General features: G+C 39.4%; 1 protein-coding gene across 1 annotated transcript in view; it reads left to right on the top strand.

The window, feature by feature from the left end:
• LOC141437335 (uncharacterized) overlaps positions 1 to 12,384 on the top strand; it is a 122,821-nt gene extending 110,437 nt beyond the window's left edge. The window contains exons 3-4 of the mRNA XM_074100620.1: positions 8,591 to 8,809; positions 10,401 to 12,384. Of these exons, the coding sequence (XP_073956721.1) occupies positions 8,591 to 8,809; positions 10,401 to 11,507 (1,326 nt within the window). The 3' untranslated portion in view covers positions 11,508 to 12,384. The remainder of the gene's footprint in view (positions 1 to 8,590; positions 8,810 to 10,400) is intronic.
• The last annotated feature ends 7,829 nt before the right edge of the window (positions 12,385 to 20,213 follow it).

Here is a 20,213-nt window from a genome sequence, read left to right as displayed (position 1 = left end):
TCCTCAATATTCTGTTGAAGTTTGGGACCCGACATCAAAACCTGATTCAGTGACACACCTGAACTGCTAGCCGCTGACGCGTCGAATACCGCGCGGAGCTTCGTGGTACTACTACTCTCTTTAAGTACCCCGTGATGTGGAATGAAGTATCTGTCACTTGACGGTAGGCCCGATGCAGGCCGCATATGACCAGCCTGAAGATAGTCAGCCATGAATGCGACATACATTTTTTCCAGCCTCGGATCCTTGATTAGCTTGCGCTCTAGGTTGTGGAACCTTTTGAGCGCGTTGTTGCGTGTTTCACCCAAAGGTTTGCACTCTGTTTGAAATGGCAACCTCACGATGAATCTTCCCGTCTTGTCACGTTTGTGGGTCTCTACGAAGTGCTTCTCGCACTTTAGATCTTCTGGATCTTGAATTAATTTTGAAGGAGCTTCTTCTGTCTCCCAAAATTTGGTAAGAGTCGCATCTAAGTTGGTAGAGCAATGTAGAGCCACAATATGGTTAGTAGAGATAGAAGCCATGGGAGCTGCACCCATCAGTACCCAACCGAAAATGGAAGAATAAGCCGTTGGTAGTCCTTCTCCTAGTTTTAGTTTCCTACCATCAAAGATTTCCTCGTAGAGATCCACACCAATAAGTAGGTCAATGGGGCCTGGAATTAAACATTTGGAATCCGCAAGCGAGATATCCCTACACGCGTCCATTACCTGAGGAGAAACCTTAACGCTGGGGAGACTTCCTGTGATGCGCTTGAGAACAACCGCAGTTGTCACCAGGGCAGGCTGAGCTGTATCCAGTAGAGAGCTTATTGAACACTCTATGCTACCGCTGGTGTGTTGAGGATTTAAACCTCCCAATCCTACAAGAAGGCCAGAAGTAGAACGTCGAAAACGCAACTTCTGAGCTAAATTCTCAGTTATGATGGATACCTGAGACCCGCAATCCAATAGAGCTCTTGCAGTATGCAAATGCCCATTGATATCCTGCAGACCGACCAAAGCCGTGCCTAACATCATAGTAGATTCATTGCGAATACCATGAATGTGGAGAGGTTGAGCTGAAGAACTCAAGGTTGTAAGAGCAGCTTCAGGATGACCAGGCTTTGGCGACTGACCAGGCTCCGACGATTTGGTTTCATGCACGGCATGATTCTTGAGTTGATTATCAACCTTATCTGTGTGAAGTTTTGAATGGTGACGACCATTGCATATTTGACACCTACTTTTAGACATACACTTATTCACTGAATGTGTCCGTAGACAGTTGAAACATAGATGCTGCTGAGTGACAAACTCCCTGCGTTGAATTGGAGTCATATTATTGAATTTGTCGCAAGTATACAGAACATGTTCTCCGTTGCAGCATATGCACCTTGAAGTGTTGACAGTAAATGATACCTTGGACATATTGCCCTGAACCACAGCTGCCGCTACCTTTGTACCACTGACAGTTTCCAACACCCGAAGATGAGTGTCCAAAAAATTTAAAAGATTCTCAAATGTCGGAATGGTATTAGGTGTGCCGCTGTATTTTGTTTCAAATTTACCCCGCAGCTCTAAAGGGAGCTTCCGCAAAACAATATGCAACATTATAAAACTCCATGCCTTAACGTCAAACTGTAGCGCTTCCAATGCCTGTGAGTTTTCCTTTAGTGTATTGACAAATCTGCGTAAATTGCTTTGACTTTGTTGAATACTTAATGATAGGATAGCTTCTAGGTGCTTGTCCGCTATCAGCCTTTTGTTTTGATATCTATCCCTCAAAAGTTTGTAAGCAATATTGTAGTTATCATGAGAAAGCTCTAAATGCCTAATTAAAGTCAAGGGTTCCTTCTCTAAAACACTAAGCAAATAATGCATTTTTTGAATAGACGAAAGGTCAGTATTGTTATGAATGAGACTATCATACATAGCGATAAAGTTTGGCCATTCAGTGTACACACCGGAAAAATGGGATAATGTAATTTTAGGTAAACAGACTTGATTTGACCTTGAAAGACATGGTTGTGTTAAAATGGATTCTTGCAACACTTGAACCGAATAATACATTTCATAGAAGTTGTTAAACAATCCGTCAATGTTTTTACGCACATTTATATCGTCACATTTCGACATAAAACCATTGTAAGCCTCCTGAAAACGATCGCGAACAATATTGATATCGTTATATCTAGCCTTAAAACTCGCTACGCGTATTGGATCCCTTTCAGATATGCCGCTAAGTTCTGTCGCCAAGATGTACAACGAATTCATAAAATTGCCCTGAACATTCATTGAAACCATGTTAGTTTTCTGTTGTGAATCATCCAAAGAACCTGTAGGAACATTGCAAGCATCGCTTTTATTTCCTCCCATTGTTGATTAATTCGATGTAAACAAATTATTAATGACGATAAACTGAACAAGCTAACTAGGTTATGCCCCAATTGACAATTGTGACAACTGACGTACGAAACGTCAGTGTTGCTAGTGTTAATTAAAATAAGGCCTCCTATACACTGCCCAACTAAATGATTGACAAGTTGGACCGATATGTCAAACTGCAGGAAGGATGACTAGGAGTTAGAATTACCGGTTTTGTCTATGGTATTGGAGCGAACGAAAATCTACCTCCAAGTGGAAAAGTAACAAGTTAGAAATATTAATTGAAAAAACTAATATTTGGAAGATGATGTCACCCTGGATTGGGAAAATATAAAGAAAAGGGACCGTAAAGGGAAATATTCGGGGTGAAGGACCAAAAATTATGAAGGGGCGAGAAGGGGAAATGGAAAACGCGTACCTGGTTCGATGTACGGTGGCTGCAAGGTGTTATGGCTGCCGGTCTTACGCACTCCTCTTCTGCTCTTCAGCGTTGAACGCGCTAGCAAACGCGTACCGTAATGATAATGAATTAGGATTAGCTCGAAACCGTGGGCGAATGGCGGGATGGAGAAACGCTCTCGACATCGACCGACTCGAACCCTGTCGTTGGCTGAACTGACAGAGTGACAGTTCTTGACGTTTGTAGGCCTTTTATGCCTACCTGCGTTTTCCAAGGATAGGGAGTATGAAGGATTCGAGGGTAGGTGACATGAACAGATAAGTTTACAAACAATACCGAACAGGTATACTTACATACATGTGCCAAATGAAGTTAACCCGTATTGGAAGTTGGGCAAATTTCAATTGGAATTTAATGCAAGTTTTTTGGTAATCATACTTTGTACTGATACTGTAGAATTTTGTCCTCTAATAATAATATGGATAACAAATTTCAAGTCAATCCAACCATCGTAAGTGGGTGAAATTCAATTCAACTTCCAAGGTTGAATCTTAATATAATAACAACAAACAAATAAACATTGAAAGTGAAATAAAAGAAAGATTTTTTTAAGTCATTGGCTATTTCTGAAGTCAGCAAAGTAGCCTAACCTAAGGCAAAGCCTAAGGCACATCAACGTCAAGTAACTGATTGTGAAGTTTACAAGGTGAAAGGTTGTAATTCCACTAACATTATAAATACGATTTTTGTAAGTCTGTTTGTTTCACATCTTAGTATCTTTTCGGATCTGTGGTGATCTCTTACCATCAGGAGACCCACTTGCTCGTTTTCCATCCAGTCGAAAAAAAAAGTAAGCCTCTGAACTGATTTAGATGAAATTAGGTATACAAATAGTTTGAGTGCTGGGGAAGGACATGGGATAGTTTTATTTAAAATTGCATAGTTCCCGCGGGATAGCGATAAACAAATTCTACGCAGATGGAGTCGTTGGCAACAGGCTATCTATTTTATTAATAAACTAATTATTTTTTCTGTCCATCCTACTCTGCTAAGAAAGTATTTAGGTATACACGGGTATACAACAACTTGTTGCCAGGAAGTCGTTGTGCTCTGCGCCGGGGCAGCAATATCCGCTTTCTGCACGCTATTGTTCATTAAAGCAGAATTACTTGCATTCTTTGTTTTCAATTATACTTGTATTGAATCGAAAACAAACAGAAAACAGCAGAAAATTAAGCTAGGGCTGGGACCCAATCTATAAATGCGTGGCTTATTGTGTTATCGGTCTAGTCAGCCACCAAAGACGTTGTGCACAGGCAATACGCCAAAATTCATCTGGAACAGAAGCATAGGCCTGATGATGATGATGATGAATGTGTTAAAAAAACGCGTGCGGACGATTTTTAGAAACAGTGATTCGTTTGAAAAAAAGTCTAAATTTTTGTTAGAAAATCACTTATGATTTATATTTATGATTTCTTTGTTATTCTTTATCTGCACTTTTTATTTTTTAAATGCAACACTATGCAATTAATCAATAAGCAATTATAACAAAAATAATCTATTTAGTCGAAAAACACGCCCATATCAATAATTTAATATTTTTTGTTAAAGTGGAGCGTATCTAAAGCTAAACTATTTTGAAATTTTTGAAAAAAACATGTTGGGTGTAAATATATCGAATTAACAACGAAAACTATTATGGATATGTTTGCTTGAGAATTACTAATAGTTTAAGAAAAAAGCAGCCTAACTTATCTAAAAATCCTTAGTGGCAGATATTAAGACAACCATCTGTTAAAAATAAGGTATGCAAGTATATTTTCGTAACGGCTACGGAACTCTATCCTCGGCGTGGCCGACACGCTCTTGGCATGAAAAAAAATTCAATCGAGGAACCCGTTGTAATAAGATTCGTTATGTATTGGAATAAAAATTCAAAATTCAAATTCAAATGATTTATTCAGTAAATAGGCCGCAATGGGCACTTTTACACGTCATTTTTTTAAACTACCAGCGCTTTCGGAAAGACCATCATTGCCAAGAAGAATGCGCCGCAAGAAACTTGGCAGAAAGTCATTTTTTCATAAAAATATAATTACAAATAAAATACTTAAAAACTATAATTATACAATTAAAGAAAAAAAATACAAAAAATAATAATAAAAGAAATACAGGGATGTATGGGGTAATAATATTAATATTGAGCGCTGATCTATTAGACCTTTGTATTTTAGTTCTGCTGAAGCTTGAAAGGCGTTCGTGTTTTTATGACACACAGATGCCATAAAATATTTTACTACAGTACATAAAAGCATCAATTTGCGATTACTCCGCATATTGCGGTTTGTTTAGAAATGTTTGAATATAAATTCTGTTAATATTGCGAAACAGAAATCCTGCTAGAGTAGGTGGTAGATATTAAATATGAATACCCTAATGAAAAAGGTTAGGTAGGTTCTCGAATGTAATTCACATTTTCCAACACATTTTACTGACATTTATACAAACCAATTTTTTCATTTCGTATTAATTCAGTTTTTAGGGTTCCTTATTTCAAATATCATGTGTCAAGCTATCTGTCTGGCCACGACATAGCTAAGAAACTTCAGCTAAACGTCCGCGCGTGGCAACCTCGCGTGTGAGGCGATGCGGTGACGCTGACGCTACAGAATTGATGTAGTGAGCCATACAAATCCATAATGAAGAGTTCTGACCGCTCGAGGCGAGGCGGTGCTGGTCGGGTGACGGGTGGCTGTAATGAGCTGTTACCTTTATGGGTAACCGGTGGATACAAGTGGCAAGTTGGCGTTCATAGTGGGGTTCTAAGGGAAGGCCTTTGTTCAACAGGGGACGTCTTCCGGCTCATGATAATACCTACTTAAGCCCCATTTAGACAATGCGAGAACTCGCATGCAAGTTTCATTACATTGCAGTATTTTTTTTACTCGGAATAAGAAATTAATAATTTGCGATTGAGATTCTTTATGCGCGAGAAAGCTGCCGGCGCGAGGGTTGCCTGTTGTCTCCCTTAACCTATTGCTGAGCTCCCTGTGTAGCTCCAGCGCACCCTTACCCCAAGGACCAAGAGTCTCGACGCCGAAAGCAAAGAAATGATATTGGGCGCCGAGACAGCTATATTTTGTGTCCTTGAGGCGTTCCCGGGCGTCTGCCGCCGCCCCCGCACGTTTGGTAATTGCTGGTAGGTAGGACGCCGCCAGGGTATCTATACAGGTAGCGTCCCACACCAGCGCACGGCCAGTCTTCCAGGGTATCAACGACATTCCGTCAGGGCACTTGCCATCGCTCCGTACAATCTGGGGCTCTAGAGCAGCGGGAACGTTGGCACTATTTATTTCATCAACTGAATTCATTTTCCCTTAATAGTCTGCGATGTAATGCAACTTGCAAGTTCCTGCATGGTGTAAATGGGGCTTTACAATAACCTTACCAACATAGAAAAGTTCAAAAGTCATTCACGATGACGCGTGCCGTGGCTCTTATTACAATTTCATAATGTCTAATTTTGTCAAAATCACGCGTCTTCATGGATGGCACTAGATATAATGTCAATAACAGCTGAATCGATTTTTGACAAACATAGCAAACTCGCTTTCAAGTAAAAGAAATCGCATCGAAATCCAATAAGACTAAGCAAAGCTTGTAGCATGGATACTAGGATACTATACTAGACCACGCATAAACATGCATAAATACATATTAAACGTCCAACCCGCTGAGACCAAACTTTCGTATTATTCAATATATTATCTGCCCCGGCCAGGTATCGAACCCGGTACCTCAAGCTACACTAACACTAACACACACACACACATTCACACACCCACTCCCACACCCACACACACACACACACACACACACACACACACACACACACACACACACACAAATACGCACACGCGCCTGCACGCACACACATACACACACACCCTTTTTCTATTTATTTTTTATCAGTATGTTAAGTATATTGTGGCATTGGTAGTATCTAATTAGGAAGGTTTAATTCTGTTTCTTCTGAACTACCTCTGTACCTATTAAGAACACTGTAATTCGTTTTTTGTTTGGAATACCAACTCGTCAGGGCGCCCAAGATACAGGCACTGCCTAGTTTGGGGCCCGCTGACACTGTATTTTATGTTACACTGTTTCTAATCAATAAAATTTTCATTTCATTTCATATGTCGTAGCTATGATGACACAGACAAACAGATGTTGACGCTTATAGTTTTTGCGTTAAAAATAGAGTTACATTTCTGGGCTGTCGTATCGGTCGTTTACATATAGGGGGTTTTATAGTCACTAACAGATGGAGAAGTTGTTGAAATATCGATAAGTAAAAAGTTGCTAGCCGGACCCAAAGGGTTGATCCTATTCGACTAGATTATAATAATCTAGACATCGAATCCAGACGTCAAATAAACTTACCTTACTACATAACAAAGATACGAGTAAGTCCTTCAACCTACCTTCTTATATTACTTTTAGACTACAAATAAATTAAATAAGTACTGTAGAAGAGGGTTTGATAGTACCGTAATATCACGACGCTAAGGTATTGAGTGACGTGACCTCATAAAAGGGTCTGTTATTGATGACCCAGGCACATTTGGTCAAGCCATCAATAAAATCGCACATAATTTAATACTTTCTTGAAAAAACAACATTTTGATACCAGCAGCGTGTGAAATCATCAGAAAACCCTGTAATAACTGTAATATCAAACGCATTATAGTATACTTACAACTTCTTCTACACCGAGTAAGTATTTATTGATTTCCGTTAACTTAGTTCATTGAAAGTTTTTTTTGTTTCTCCATACATAACTTAACGAATGACACTGACGTGACACATGGGTAACAGTGACATCATAAAATCTCACTTTTATAACCTTGTTCTGCCAAATATGATATGTGAATTAAAAAGGACACAAATTAACGACCATACAATATTTTACTATGTATAATTATTTATTTTGCCTCTAGTATCTCGAAAAAAATATTTCGCGGCAAAAAAACAGGAGAGCCCTTCTTTTTTCTGCAAAAGTAAACACTTAAGTGTCCCTACATACGCATTTCCCGAAAAAATTTTTTTTTTGTTTTTTATGTTTTCTCTTAGGGATCCCCTTCAATCGCATAATTTTTTTAGACTATTATTGTTTCGCATAATTGATTTGGCATAATTTGTATTGGCATAATAGTACTGTAGCATAGTAATACTTTCGCCTACTACTTTTTTGGCATACTAAGCTATTAGAATAATTTCAGTTGGACTAATTTGTATTAGACTAATACACATTATGCATATTATTGTTTGGGCTATTGATTATTTGTTATAAATGAACAACAAAATATTAGGTTAGGTTAGACCACATTAGGTACATTAGGTTAGGTTAGGTTAGTATGATATCCAGGCGCGAAGCGCCCAAGCAACGTAGAAATAGGAGGTCCGCTTGGTGGACCTCCGTCGACCTCGCCTTAGTTCCTAAATATATATTAACACAAAACTAACCTTTTCTCGTAGTGCATCAGGCTCATGACTGTGGTGATGCACTTTGTAATGATGCAAATTTATTATTATGACTTTTTGTATTTATGCTATTTGAGGTTAGTCTTCTAATCTGCTTTATAATTTTATGCGTAAAAAAATATGCGTAATGATGAGTACGCACATCGCTAATTCGGCTAAAAGCAATTATGCGTAACCGTAATATTACAAATAATTTAATGCCATCCAATAGAAAACCGTTCTGTTATAGTTAACGGAAATCAAAATTAACGCGGTGTATCTTTACCTTTTTTTCTAGCCAGCTACAGCATCATCAGTGCTGCTTCTTCATCTGGGCGTCGTGGGTTTGATGGCGAGTGGTGCGGCACTTTGCGGCGGCAGTGGCGCCTGCGCTTGCAGCGCTTTGCTGCACGCGCTGCACCCGCTGCAGCTGTGGACTGTGTGTGGCCTGCACGCCGACCGCGCCGCTGCAATCGCTGCGCCGTTGCATTACGCTGCGATCGTGTCTGCCAAGAAGGTCAGTGACCTTAGAACAGCTTCTTTATTGTGCTGTAGCTGTGGACTGTGTATGACTTGCAGCACGCCGATCGCGCCGCTGCTATCGCTGCACCTTTTCATTACGCTGCGGTCGTTTCTGCTAAGAAGGCACAGGCCTAAAAACAGCTTCGTCAGTGGAGCTGCAGCAATGAACTGGATGAAGCCTGCTCATCACGCCATAGAACTACTAAAAAGAGAAATAGATAGCTATGTCATCATTTGTATTTCCTTCAAGAACCAATGTCGCCACTGTTTGTTTTTACAGTCTGTACCAGTGAGCTGTAATCTTTTTTGACAAATATCAAGAGTAAGACAGCCGGTGAAATGACTGGCACGCGAGGTATCCCATCTTAGGCCTCTAGGTTGGCAACGCGTCTGCAATACCCCTGGTGTTGGCAACACCAAGCAAATATAAGCAAGTTGTCCTTTTTACCCATTCATTCATTTCCGCATCCATGGTGTAAAGTCATTCATTCACGCTCTAACTCTCTCTCCGTTCATCTATGGAAACGTGTAATTGTGCTATCAAAGAAATAAAATTCTATTTTATTAGAATCAGTGATTTTTATTATATTATTAGGGAAACAAAAAGACGCACCTCCCAACACCTGGTGTTGCAGATTTTCATGGGCGGTGGTGATCTCTTATCATCAGAAGACACATTTGCTCGTTTGCCATCCAGTCAAATAAAAAAAAACCCTTTTGACATACTCGTAGTTCAGTGGCACTCTGGTTGTTCTTAGTAGTTACCAGGGGTCGGACAAAAAGTGCCGATACGTCAAACCACTTATAGGATGATTTCAAATAGTATTTTTGATTTTCATAAACAATTATCACTTATCATTTATCAACCTCTTTATTAAACGATATGGAATTTATTTTATTCACTGAATTCCATTGATTTATTTACGATTATTTTGTTACTTCATTAATGCTACTTTGTTACTACATGTCACACGGAAACTTTTAAATAAAAAAATCGTCTTGTGTGCAAGATTACGTAATTTTTACGTCATCCGCACTTTTTGTCTGACCCTTGGCAGTTACATAATTTAAAAAAATACAGCTTTCAGCTAACAACAGCTTTGGTTTACTTTAGGAACTGTTATGCGCCTGCCCTTTTATTACAATTTTTTACACTAAATTAAACGACTGTCGGTGGTAGGTAACACCAATAAAAGTAACTAAGTTATTCTTCAAAGAAAGGTAAAAGATATAATCCAACAAGTCATGGCTAACGATTTGGACATGAATAGAATAATACGGAACGAGGCGCATAGTTCAATTTGCCAGTTGCTGCTGTCATAGCTCACAAAGTAGGTCACTGAGTTGGCTATTTCAAAAGCGAACTAATTTTAATTAGGTACTCCGACATTCTTCCAAGCACAATTATAAACTTATACTGAATCGATTAATTAACGTACTACAATAAAAGTTCACTTTGATTTTTTTACTGTACTTACTTTTAACAACCCAAATCTCTTAGGTCAGATCAAAATAAATTCATTGATGATTCAAGATGGTAAATTGCTACTTAGGTATTGACTCGTTAATACCAATAATTGTTTCAGGTGCTAATAAGCGTCGCAAGCGGCTGGGTGGCCATGGCGGCACTGCTGGCCCCGCTGGCCACGGCGCAGCCCCCGCTGGTGTTTAACAGGGGCTTCGGCGGCTGCGCGCCTGACTGCGGCGCCGGCCCCGCCGCCTTGAGCTTCTGCCTCGTATACGCTATACTAACTCTAATACTGCCGGTCTTACTTGTCATTCTCTGCAGCCTAAAAATCCTTCGCATAGCGCGATATCATCGACACAGGATCGCAGCGGCCATATACGAAGTTACGCTCTCAGCGCAAGTGACCGTCACACATCAGCGCAATCCCTTCTCGACCCCCCCACCGCCGCGACGCCGAGCGCTCTCCGCGATCCTGCAACCTCTCGGCTCTTTAGCTATACTGTACTTCCCGTACTACTGTGTTCTTATATGGCCAGCTATTGCTATACCGCCGCAGCCAGTAGCCGCTATCTCTGCGGCACTGCTCGCGGCGGCCCCACCGGTCAACAGCATTTTATACGGTATACTTAGTCGACCGCTCCGAGATTCTCTTCGAAATTACCGACGGAAAAGAATGACGAAAAGCGAAGTTACACAAGAGATTCAAGCGAGAACCCCGAGCGCGTGTGGGTCGCGGCGGCCGTCGCTTTCGGCCGGGTCGGGGTGCATCCGGCCACCGACGACGAGGCGGCTGTCCGACGCAGCGGCCATGGGAGCGCGTGGGTCGGAGCGGCCGGCTCAGCGCGCGGCATCGTGCAACATGCTCCAGGATTCTCAGAACGAGGAGCTGTCGCGGCCGCGTGTGTCGGCGATTCCCATAATCCGGGCGCCGCCGCACGTGGTGTTGGGGCGGGCTCTGGGGCTAGAGGAGAGTGTAGCGCGCGAACGGCGCCGGAAGCGCTCGCCGCGTATCACGGTAACGCGGGCGATGTCCGACGAGAGCGAGTCGCCGACGCGACGGCCGCTGTGCCGGCAGCAGTCGCGCTCGAGCGGCGCGCTGCTGGGCGGCGCCGGCTGCTCGCCCGCGCTCTCCGAAAACGGCAACCTAGACCGCCCGGCCGACGAGCAGCTGCTGCTATCCTGGCCTCAGCACCAGCCGCACGTCAACACTCACGACGCTTTATAAATGGGTATTAACTTAAATAGGATATTATAGATGTGCGTATAAAGACAATAACTTGAGTCATGCTTCGGTGTTTAAAGATATTGTTTTTAGTCGCTTTTACCGGACCGTCTCTTCTCGACCCTCCCGACCAAACTGTGACCAAATATGCAAGTTTCCTATGACTATTTATTAGGTATCGTATCGTAGCGGTAATGATTTCTTCTACAGGGTTCCTCCATATCGTTAGCTTTACTACTGAAGTATTACTTTAGTGTGTATTTCTAAAGATTTTATTTTTGAAATATTCCATAGGTTTAGATTTAATGAGATTATTGAATTTATTTTTGTCTCTTTCGTGTTTTGGAATCTGGTGTATTTAAAGTACTCAGAAGATCGTGTCGTATGTATGTCTGTGTAGGCTTTGCCGCGCTTACTCGCCGCGCCGTCCATCTCGCCACGTAAGTTGATTATATATGTTAGACTCGCTTCTCTTCACGTACGGGTACTACTTTGTCACTTTGCTCATGCCTTCAAATAGATTTATCTAGCAAACTTGTTGGAGAATACGTATTTTGGAGTATATTGAAAATGTTAGATCCATCGAAGTGAAACTTTATTACTTTGTAACGTTCACAATTTCGAAGGATGGTGGCGAAATCTCAATGTCAATATTTTAATATGCGACAGAAAGTATATTTTATCTGTAAAGTAGAACTAAATAGCGAATATAATGTATGTTGGTGAAATATTTTAATATCGTTATGTAATGATAAATGTTTGGCGTAGATATAAAATATCATCGGTAATTCTAGTCAAAGAGCTGTTGTTTTACGATATCTGTGTTAATTTATAATGTAAAGCTAAGTCAATAAGTGAATAAACACAAGAAATAACCTTATTTTGTCTTTTATCTTTGTCTTCCTTCAAAAATAGGTACCTAGGCCACGGATATATTATTTATTTATTTGAAATTACAGCATTACAGTTAAAACTCATGAGCTGTAAATTTCAGATTATAAATGTAGTGGAGGTGCGTTATCTATCTAATTAAAGTTATCCAAGCGAAAGCTACGAATATCGGATATATCAGAAGCTGCAATAAAAAGATATCTCTATTCAGGCATAATGCTAGGCTAGGGTACTGGTGTCAAAAAAATTAAGTTAAAATTCAATATAATAATAATAATAATATAAAATTCACCGTTCATATCGCTATAAACTAGCATAATAAAGTAACATTGGATACCATGGACTCACAATACCATAGTATAAAACAAGTAAGTAATCTACGCTCAAGCGTATCCGTCTACCCTTTGCTATTGATGTACTAGGTAGTAGTAGATAGGTAAGATGTGAAACCATAGAACTAATAATAAGAGAACTAGAAAGGCCATGTATGTTAAAAGCGCGAGGCGCCTATTGGCTCTGTGCACGACATCAGCGCCACCTAGCGTCCGGAACTTTGTTGGTTCTAAGGCTCTGACATAACGTTTTGAAATTTCATCGCAACTTTGTGACAAAAATCTAAAATATCACGTATTCATTTATAATACAAAATTACTGTGATATAGTAATTTGGGTGGACAAAGAGTTGTGATTTCATTTTTGGTCAATAAAATTAAATCATCATCATCCCAGCCTATAAACGTCCCACTGCAGGGCACAGGCCTCCCCTCAGAAAAAAAAATAAGGTAAGTAAAATTTGTACAAAAAGTGTGTTTTATTTTGGTTATGCCAGTGTTTGTTTACTTCATGTTTAGTTGTACTTTTACCGTAAAACAATAAAACAATAAATTTAAAAAATAAAAAAACCCGATTGCCTTGAAAAATACAAAAAAAAAGAAAACAAGTCTAGTGGCCTAGAACTCTGTATAGTAGCTAACTTAAAGTTAACAGTCGGGACCCATTAGGTACTAAGATTTTTTGAGCTGGTTAAGATTAAATGGGTCCCGACTATTGAACTTTAAGTTAGCTACTAAACAGAGTTCTAGCCCAAGGGACTTGTTTTCTTCTTTTGAGTATTTTTTAAGGCAGTCAGGTTTTTTTATTTTTTCAATTTATTGTTTTATTTTTATAACTGTTATAACCCATATATATTTAGAACGGGCTAATTATTAGCTTTTATTTGATACCCTCCTTGCCTTGATAGGTATGAATAATTTTTTTTGTTGAAATTTCACAATTTGGCACCCAAAAATCCGCCATTTTGATTTTTCAAGAATTTCATGGACCCAGTGTTACTCGCGTTGCCAAGACAAATCTAATGACGTACCATTTATCAAAATCGGTTAAGCCGTTGAGTAGTTACGAGATGACATAGGAATAGACATACATAAATACATACATACCTACATAAATAAGAGGCAAACACATAACCTAACCTTCCTTGAATAAAAACATGAAATCACACTTTCGCATTTTATAATTTTTTGTAAAGAAGGAATTACAGAATTAAGAGTACTGTGCAACTATAGAGTAAATTATTCATCTACCTACATCTTACATGTTACCCGAAAACACCTAGGAAGCCGTTGATTATTCGGCGAACAAATTAACTACTCGTAAAACCGGTGGACAGTAAATACAATCTGTATTTACAAAACCGACACCCGCCCAAATTGGCTACGTTCCTGTAATAAGGTCGTAAATTCTAGTTTTAACGTTCGAGCTGTCTTAATTCGCAAACGATTTACGTCAGATTGCTGGTTTAATACGGGTTTATGTCGATATATCCTGCCTGAGGGCGCAATGTATACATTGATAGTAACTAGTAGTTTTATATAGTGGTTTGAGTAACTTGTGGAGTTAAACCTAAAAATTACAATTAGCATTTGCAACATTTTGTTCAATTATACTTATCTATCAGAACATATAAGTGAGTAATGTCAAACCAGCCTCAAATCTCTGGTTAAGTAAATGTCTGCGACAATTAAGTACTAGCAATTAAGTCAAATAATAATATTTACGTTTTAACCAATAGTTATAACAACTGAACCATTTTTTCATTATATATAAAGTAGATGTTGTATGTGTACATAATGTATATATCAGTAGTAGTTATCTTAAAAAAAAAGATGTAAATTCTTGTATAAATTAGTAGACTGCACATAATAGCAAGACAAGATGCGTTTAAAAGGTTTCGACGGACAGAGTATAAAAAAAACAATCGACTTGATAACCCCTTCTTTCTTTTAAATGAAATCGGTTTGACTATATTTTTAGTTCAGTAGCATTTGAAATTTTCATAATAAAATATAATATTAGACAATAAACTCTTGGTTCTGCACTAAAAAGCGCCCTTGCGGTGCTCTTGAAAATATAATAAATTCGCAGATTAAAGTTACAAAAGTTATAAAAGCGTTTTAATATATTTTTCGTTTCATTTCATTTATGTTTCGCTTTATTTGCTCTGTTCTGGGAACCCTTCGCAAACAATCTCATACATTCCACTGGAATCGGCACAGAAAACCTTTTTAATATTTAAATCCTTTGACCGTCCCGCAGCTTGTTAAATGATAATGCGCACGTGTTTACTTGCAAATATAAAATCTCCATATTACATTAGTTTAACCGTTCCAATATAAAATTTTTAGTTGCTGCCTGGCCGCCAACGGTTAAAATGAGAAAATTAAATTTCCCAAGGGTTTTTGCCTTTAATAGGGGCCCCTATTAGTGTGCTATTTCATCCGCTCGGAGATTCCAAGATCGCGGTACGTCAGTGTAATGATACAAGTTTTGCATTCCATTTGTTCATGGTTGCTGTAGGTTTATTAACGACTAGCATATGTAGCAACCTGTCCAAGCTTCGCATAGGTATAATAAAGAATTAAAGAAAATCAGTGTAATTTCACATTTTCACCTCTATTTCTTCATAGTTATATCATGCGAAACCTTCCTTAAAATATAGCAAAAACCTGGGTGAATAAAATTAATCTTAAGTAAAACATAGCCGGAAATTCTTGGATTTTCAGCATGAGTAGAGAGTTAAAAGCTACAGGTAAAAAACTCAGAAAGGATTCTTCCTCGCACCTCAGCACAGCAGCTGCAGCAAGCGCATGCATGCGTTTAACGCTGCGTTTTTCGCATAAAACAACCAGGCACTTCAAGGAACTTAAGTCTCTTTTCCAATTTGGAACACCAACACTATGCATATGGATAAGTTGAAGAAGCACTGCGAGAATGTTGCTGCTGTTGATTCAAGGGCTGTTTCAAAGTTTTTTTTACCGAAGTAAGTATATTTTTTATGATTCGAAAGACAAATAATTTTTAAATGCTTTTTTGAACTTGCAACGTTCGTATGTGTATGTTATGGTTTCAAAAATTGAAAACTATGTGTCGACCATTTCTGATATCTGTTTGAGCTGAAATGGGGCATAGGTACTTGTATAAGTCGAGTGGCAATATAATAATCTAGTAGTCAAATTCTGGCAGTCTGAACAGGATCGTTTCCACAGGTCGAAACATTCAATGGTTAATGGCATCGAATTTAATATATAATGGCATGATATTTATGAGTGTATAACAATGAAAATACAGTCAACAAAAGGTAAAGGCCGTAAAAAAAGCATGCATTAAAATGAAAGTTTTAGTAAAAACTTATTTTTGCTCTGACTGCAAATCCTTGTCCTCCCTAGAAAACAGAAGTACAGGCGGCTGCAATCCCATGAACATTGATAAAGGTTTTAAGACTATGGTGTTTACTCGTAGGTAAATATTATAACTATGCGGCTATTGAGTCCAGAGCGAAAACGGCTGCTAAAAAACTTGGTGTCCTAATATAAGGTGAAGCGGTATTTCACACCAGGGCAGCTTTTTACTCTTTACAAAGTGCAGGCAAGATTGTGTATTGAATACTGCTGTCACCTTTGGGACAGTTCCGTCAATGAGGGCTATCGTTTTTTGTCTCACTAGATGGCGTACTGTTGCGTGAGGTTTTTAAGTATGGCTTTCAAAGTCTGTTATTACGGGCATGAAAACAAAGTTTAGATTAAAATAATATTTAATACACCTTAAAACCGTACCATAAAAATATCGAGCATGCCACAGTGTTCCATTGTCCCCGTTTTGTTCGGAAAAAAGGGAGGACAAAGGTTTTCGAAAGACAAAACTGTCTCAAAACACAGACATTCAATGCCCCGGAACGCATATTTGCCATAATTAATTTCAGATATTGCAAAAAAAATAAATCTAATTATAAATAAACCCGCGTAGCTCACCCAAAAACTATGAGATTTGACATTTCGGAGACCTCACGCTACACTAGCGCCTCTAGCGGCGAATTCATACGCGATAGTTCTCATAGTCAGTAAGCCGCGTTGGGTTCGGTGGATCACCGGGCCCGAAGGCTCTTTGGTGACATTCTGCTTATCTGGAACAGGCTGCAGAGCCTAGAGAATCGTTGTAGAGTTGCTTGTCTGTCTATTTTTTACCGGATACATTTTGGTGAGTTTGCACAGGAACCACATGATATAATTCCTCCATCTCCATTTTGCCAAGGGACTTCCAAGCAGGGGGAGCGTCTTCAACCTTATGTACACGTAGTTAGTGTTCCGTTGGCCCGCATGAAGCGGTTTGCTTCATCTTTCATAATGCGGACTCCTAAGGAATGGGATTCGCTCCCGTCGTCTGTATTTCCGGATATATAGGTTAGAGATGGGTAAATCCGGATCTGAAGATTCAAAAGAGTCAGATCCTCAAGCGGATCCGAATCCCTTAATGACTCCTTTCAAATCTTATCGTTTCCGGAGTTACTAACTCCGACCAAGTCCGGCCGGATCGAGCGGCTCGTGATCGCCGTCACACTCACTCGCTCCGCTTTCACTCTCGGCTAGGATCGGATCGGATCGGATCTTATTACGTTCGGTCGGGCGCTGAGTGAGCCGGTACCTACGTCGGTACTCGGACGGATTTCTCGCTCGGTTATATTGGAAATAAATGAGATAGAATTAAAACACAATATAATATGAACGGAGCGGGCGACGCATATTTAACACTGTTTTCAAGCTTCAAAACAGAAAACTAGTAGGTTCTTAAAGTAGCTCATAGTTCAAAAAATACAAAATTTTGAATTTTTCAACATTAAAAGGACGAAACGAATAAAAGCATCTCTCTAAACCTAACGATCGAATCGGTACTTCAGTTCAGTACCTTAACCTTGGTACCTACCGAACCGAGCCGGGCCGCATCGGCCATAGATAAATTAATAATCGCTCGAAAGAACCGGAGTCAATAAAGGAGTCGGATTCAATAAGCGGATTCGGTACCGACACCGGAGCTGGATCTAGTGAGTCAGATCACTTCGCGGAGTTGAGATTACCCATGTCTAATATAGGTACAATCTAGGGCTCTTCTAGGCTAGAGTGAATAGGCTGTTACTGAACCAGTGAGGTACACCTTTGGCCTCATCACGATAGGGATAGGAGTCAATCACGGTCAGTTTCATGTAAAAAGAATCCTTCTAACCCGTGCTGAATATTAACTCATATTGTATATAGGGTACGTATTACAGCGTGAACTTAATCCTGAAATTAAAGTGAACATAGGGTTCTTAACAAACTTACCGGAGCACAATGAAGTTTAATAGATTTCGGAAATAGAAGCAATATAAAGCCTCGACTGACCTAAAAGCCTACAGGCCGAGCCCGGCGTACAGTTTGCAACAAACGATTATCCACTCGGCTAGCCCGATTTACATAACTATTGGATTCGGTAATGTGAGTGAGAAAATGGTCTTCCACATCATTGGAACATGTTTACAACACTTCCATTATCGAATGTACAGGACAAAGAGGAGCTTTCCCTTTGGGTGGGTTTGAGTTTGAAACAGGTGTGTGATGTGTGTTCGTGAAGCTAAGTAAACTTGCTAAGGCTGCGTTTCTACCGGAGATGTGCGAGGATGTATTGCGAGGGAGCGAGTACCTACCTATAAGTAGATAAAGCGTTTCCATTGGTTCATGAGAAACAAATTCCTCCCAAAGCCATCCTCACACATCTCTGATTGATAGGCAAGGCCTTATTAATTATTGAAATCGTTTTGCCGAATATTTTTTGACCTATGGCATTGTTTGGTCGAATGATCGTTTGATATAATTTTTCTTCGATTGATATACTAGCACGGCCTAGTTTAGGGTAGGGTAAATCGAATTTTAACACACAATATTTGAGAACAAACATTCGTATTATTTATAAATAGGTACATACCATGCCAAGGGGATCGATTCTTAGATCTCAAGCATCATAGTCAGGTCCTATAATTACTGCGCTATCCGGTCGTCTCATAGATCGTTTTACATAATGAGTAACCATACAAATGTAATCACTGTTTGACAGAGTGCTAAAACAATTTTTAACTCCCGGCCCAAAAAGAGGGGTGTTATAAGTTTGGCGCCAGTTTTTGTTTTTGACATCATAGCTCTCAGGCAGTTGACTCACCGCCGGCGAGGAAACGATTGGCTATCGACTATTTTCTTGCTCAAGAAACGAACAAAAGATATAAGATTCTGTGTGAGTAAAAGAGACACATAATATTAATAGTTGATCGCTGACTGTTCACACTGCTACAGCGACAAGAGCTATAAAACTCGCTGAGCTAGCTATAGCTCAGCGATGTTAGCTTGGCGGCCGCCCCAGTCGAGCGAGTGGAGCGAGTAATCGCCCGTCGCACTCGAACACTCACTTACAGCAGAGCTACAAAGCTCGTTTCTAGTTACTCGCTTTACTCGTTTCTCGCTCATCATCGGAGGTGGGACAAGTGCCCAAGTGGCCAAGTGCAAACAGATGGACCAATTTCAATGCGGTTTTATAAGAAAGCAACTTTACCTTGTAGTGGTCCTTAGCTACATGTGTTTGATAAAAATCGGATCAGCTGTTTTGAGATATTGAATTTTGAAATGACAATGTCGGGGTACTTCTACTTTTATATGTATATGATACGTTATTAAACAAACTGCCGATGACTCTGTAGACTGTACGGCTATCAGAATGCCATTCTAATGCAAACAACAGCGGCACGACAGCACTTTAAAACCACCTGGCCATCGCATCTATAAATATTACCTCGCTATATTCATGCTATTTCGTTTGATCAGACATTTTGTTATGAATGCCTGCGGAGATGGATTCGAAATTATGCATTCGTGTAAACATTCGTCCTTAGTAAACTATAAATTGATAGTACCTATTCGTACACGTATAAGTTTACGGTTTGTTTACTGAAATTCGATCTCAAGCGATAGTTACCATGCCCTGGTTCATTTTACACATATTTTTTGAAGAAAGACTGCGATGAAATTAAATAAGCTACTAAGTTTTTTTTAACAAAAAAATACCAGATTTTTGTATAGTTGGTCAGGTTTTCCGGTGGTCCAGATGGTAGGGTAGGCATAACATAGATCGGGAATAGCCAAAGGTGGATCGTGTCTGAATCCCGTGGGTAGCTAGCCATTTTCATTTCCATTTTCATTCTCATCTAATCTTAGATTTCGTTGAGTTGGCTCAACTTTCATTGCTAATAAAAAAAACATAATTATTAATATGCTAAATAATATTTAAACATAATAGGCTAAATATAATATAATAATAATACATATAGTGTTAAATTTTGTTGAGTTAAGTGTTACAAAGAATAATTTTCTACCCCGATTATTGGAATTATTGAATTATGATTGGTTTTAGGAGTCTTTTTGTATTTTTTATTTCAACTCCAAATTTGTTACTTTTACGGGTGTC

The sequence above is a fragment of the Choristoneura fumiferana genome, chromosome 17, assembly GCF_025370935.1.
Source record: "Choristoneura fumiferana chromosome 17, NRCan_CFum_1, whole genome shotgun sequence".
Lineage (NCBI taxonomy): Eukaryota > Metazoa > Arthropoda > Insecta > Lepidoptera > Tortricidae > Choristoneura > Choristoneura fumiferana.
The sequence above is the reverse complement of the archived record's forward strand: the minus strand, read 5'-3'. Positions and strand labels throughout refer to the sequence as shown.